General features: G+C 36.9%; 1 protein-coding gene and 1 pseudogene across 2 annotated transcripts; both read left to right on the top strand.

Annotated features, from left to right (window-relative positions):
* Positions 1-618: 618 nt before the first annotated feature.
* On the top strand, positions 619-1,088 carry LOC128576074 (nucleosome assembly protein 1-like 1). Its single transcript, XM_053578085.1, has one exon. It carries the CDS (start codon positions 619-621, stop codon positions 886-888), a length of 270 nt encoding a protein of 89 aa, XP_053434060.1. The 3' UTR covers positions 889-1,088.
* A 79-nt stretch (positions 1,089-1,167) lies between these two features.
* Positions 1,168-1,816, top strand: LOC128576073 (nucleosome assembly protein 1-like 1; annotated as a pseudogene). Its single transcript, XR_008377232.1, has one exon. The product of XR_008377232.1 is annotated as a nucleosome assembly protein 1-like 1 (transcript).
* Positions 1,817-4,221: the final 2,405 nt, after the last annotated feature.

Below are 4,221 nucleotides of genomic sequence, written 5' to 3'. Positions count from 1 at the left end.
GGAGGCCTTTATTTAGTCATGTATATTTTAGAATCAGCTTTTTAAGTTCCTAGAAAAAAATCTGCTGGTATTGAGAAAAAAAATTTCTGTCATAAAAATGAATCTCTAATGTGCCTAAAGAGAATAGTAAGCTGAATATATCAATTTATCAATCAACTAAATTTAACAACTATTAACATTTCCCACAGTGCTTCTCTATTCTTTCATCACGAAAGTATTGTAAAGCAAACTGCAGATGAGTGTGTACCATTTTATTTATCATCACCCTAGGACATAATGAAATCTTGGATTATACATTTACAAAATATTCCTTATAAAATTTTACAAAAAGTGGCCAACACATAGAGAACACTTTTACAACATTTTACAAAGAGTTGGCCAACATGTAGAGAATACTTTGTCAAATTTTGTAAGGAATGTTTTGTCAATAAAGGCACATTTAACCACAAATTCCTTATTTTCTTCATGTATGGCAACTTTCGGGACACCCTGTAGTTGAATATTCTGTTTAATTTTTTAAAAAATAATTCTTGTGGCTGCTGGCCTGAGTCACTGCCTGCGCAGCTTCGGCCGCCTGGCTCCCTAAACTAGCTTCTGGTATTTGGAGATCTTAACAACATGGCAGACGTTGACAACAAAGAACAGTGTGAACTTGATCAAGATTTGGATGATGTTGAAGAAGTAGAAGAAGAAGAAACTGGTGAAGAAACAATAATCAAAGCACGTCAGCTGACTGTTCAGATGATGCAAAATCCTCAGATTCTTGGAGCCCTTCAAGAAAGACTTGATGGTCTGGTAGAAACACCAACAGGATACATTGAAAGCTTGCCTAGGGTAGTTAAAAGACGAGTGAATGCTTTCAAAAATCTTCAAGTTAAATGTGCATAGTTAGAAGCCAAATTCTATGAGGAAGTTCATGATCTTGAAAGGAAGTATGCTGTTCTCTATCAACCTCTATTCGACAAGCAATTTAAGATTATTAATGCAACTTATGAACCTAGGAAAGAAGAATGTGAATGGAAAGCAGATGAAGAAGATGAAATTTTGGAGGAGCTGAAAGAAAAGGCCAAGATTGAAGATGAGAAAAAGGATGAAGAAAAAGAAAATCCGAAGGGAATTCCTGAATTTTGGTTGACTGTTTTTAAGAATGTTGACTTGCTCAATGATATGGTTCAGGAACACGATGAACCTATTCTGAAGCACTTGAAAGATATTAAAGTCAAATTCTCAGATGCTGGCCAGCCTGTGAATTTTGTCCTAGAATTTCACTTTGAACCCAGTGACAAATGAAGTGTTGACAAAGACATATAGGATGAGGTCAGAACCAGATGATTCTGATCCCTTTTCTTTTGATGGACTAGAAATTATGGGTTGTACAGGGTGCCAGATAGATTGGAAAAAAGGAAAGAATGTCACTTTGAAAACCATTAAGAAGCAGAAACATAAGGGATGTGGGACAGTTCGTACCATGACTAAAACAGTTTTCAATGACTCCTTCTTTAACTTTTTTGCACCTCTTGAAGTTCCTGAAAGTGGAGATCTGGACGATGATGCTGAAGCTATTCTTGCTGCAGACTTTGAAATTGGTCACTTTTTACGTGAGCATATAATCCTAAGATCAGTGTTATACTTTACTGGAGAAGCTATTGAAGATGATGATGATGATTATGATGAAGAAGGTGAAGAAGCAGATGAGGAAGGGGAGGAAGAAGGAGATGAGGAAAATGATCCAGACTATGACCTGAAGAAGGATCAAAATCCAGCAGAATGCAAGCAGCAGTGAAGCAGGATGTATGTGGCCTTGAGGATAATCTGCACGGGTAGTTTTTTGTTGTTGTTTGTTTGCTTGTTTTTGTTTTTGTAGCCTAAAAGAAAAATGTCAAATACAAAAAAAATAATAATAATTCTTGTACAAAACACAACTGATGGTCTCGATTACCAGTCCCCTTGAAATCTCAAAGTGCTTTGATCTGCTTTGAGGAACTGGAGCTAACCAAACTTTGGGTAAATTTAAAAAATCAAACAAACTAATATATGAAGATCATTATGAACATTTTTGAAAGAATGCAACTAATTTTTTTAAAACATTTGTTTTCAAAAGGCTTTTGAAAATCCAAAACTTGGTTTTTTAAATTCAGAATTTGTTGGGAATTCTTAGTCCTTTTTGTGTTTGTAGAACTAGGTCACTGAGTAACATTTAAGATATTTTTTGTTCTTAAGCTTTAAAAAATTATGTTGACATTGGGATAGAGTTGTATTTATATCTCAAAAATCTGATAAAGATGGCAAACTTGTATTCACACAGTCTGAAGAAAATAGACTATTAGAGAACTCCAATGATCTAGACCATCTCCTAAAATTGAGCTGGTTAATGCACCCAGAACGTCAGAAGACTGAGCGGAGCTTAAAAGGTTGTAAGGTGTCCACTCTCCTAACAGCCATCTGTAATGGTAATTATTCACACCACTGGATAAGAGTCTGAGAGCCTTCAGGAATAGTCACAATTCCAGAGAATTCAAACAAAATATCCTGTAATCTGTAGAACAAAGTGGGTTTTCTTTGGCTTGATTTAGTGCATCTAGTAACATTTCTTAGAATTTTATCCACAAAACATTCTTTTTTTGGCTCTTTAATGAAGTTCTTTGAAAAAGGTGTTCTGTGTTAAAACATGTTTGAGTAACTCTGAGTATAGCAAAAACAAAAGAAAAAGTTTTAAACTGTAGTCCTTCTCCATGTCTAGTGCTGAATATACATTCATTTTATTTATTTATTTTTGTCAAATACTGTTTGTTAAGCACCTTCCATGGGCCAGACACTGTGGTAGCCCTTGGCGCATAGTTGAAGCATCTCCCCTCCCTTGAGGGAAGTAAGGACCAGTGAAAATCTCAGTCTGTCAGCAAACACTAAAGTATGCAAAGTTTCTCATGCCTTTTTTATAATGTTTTTCAGCAAAATATCATTAATTGTACTTACTTCTCCCTTCATATTTAATGATGTAAAATTGACAGATAAAAAGTGTATAAAAGGTGTGTAACGTGATGTTTTGGCACATATATACAGGACAAATGATAACCACACCCTTTTGACTTCAGAATCTATCTTTTTTTCCTTCCTTCCTTCCTTTCTTTTTCTTTCTTTCTGTCTCTCTCCTCCCTCCCTTCTCTCTCTCTCCCTTCCTTCCTTCCTTTTTTCTTTCTTTCTCCCTCCCTCCCTTCCTTCCCTCTGTCACTCTGGAGTTGAATGCCATGGCATCATCACAGCTCACAGCAACCTCAAACTCTTGGGCTCAAAGGAACCTCATGCTTCAGTTTCCAGAGTAATTAGGACGACCAGTGCCCACCTCAATGTCTGGCTAGTTTTTCTATTTTTAGTAGGATCTTGCCTCTTGCTCAAGACAGTCTTGAACTCCTGAGCTCAAGCAATCTGCCTGTTTCCACTTCCCAGAGTGCTAGGATTTATAGGAGTGAGTCACCATGCCTGGCCACAAGAATATTTCTCTCTTTTTCCTCTTTTCTTCCTTCCTTGCTGCCTCCCTTCTAGTCTATTTTTCTTTTTTTTTTGGTGGAGCATCTCTCCAAGGACTAGTTTTCTGAGGAACATGTTTTGGGTAAAAGTAGGACTATGATGATTCCTTGGATATTGCTTTTCTTGCACTCCCTACAAAGTCCAGAAGTTAGAAGACAACATCTGAAAATTGAAAAATTCACAAATATGTGGAAATTTGAAATTTAAAAAATCCCCAAATATGGGGTATCCATAAAGTTTGTGTGCAATTTGAAATAGTTTAGTATTTTTTTATTTTATTTTATTTTATAGAGACAGAGTCTCACTTTATCACCCTCGGTAGAGTGCTGTGGTGTCACACTGCTCACAGCAACCTCCAACTCCTGGGCTTAGGCAATTCTCCTGCCTCAGCCTCCCGAGTAGTTGGGACTACAGGCATCCACCACAATGCCTGGCTATTTTTTGTTGCGGTTTGGCCGGGGCCAGGTTTGAATCAGCCACCCTCCATATATGGGGCCAGTGTCCTACCCACTGAGCCACAGGCACCACCCAATAGTTTAGTATTTTAAATATATGGAAATTAAGCAATGTACTTCTACACATCTAGTGGTCATAGAAGATTCACCCTGAGGATTATAAAACACTCTTGGGTTAATGAAAACAAAAATGCAAGCAGTGAAATAGACCTGACTGATAACTTTCCACACCAATATTTCC

Source organism: Nycticebus coucang, chromosome 23, assembly GCF_027406575.1.
Source record: "Nycticebus coucang isolate mNycCou1 chromosome 23, mNycCou1.pri, whole genome shotgun sequence".
Classification (NCBI taxonomy): Eukaryota; Metazoa; Chordata; class Mammalia; order Primates; family Lorisidae; genus Nycticebus; species Nycticebus coucang.
This window is presented reverse-complemented; position numbering and strand designations above follow the sequence as displayed.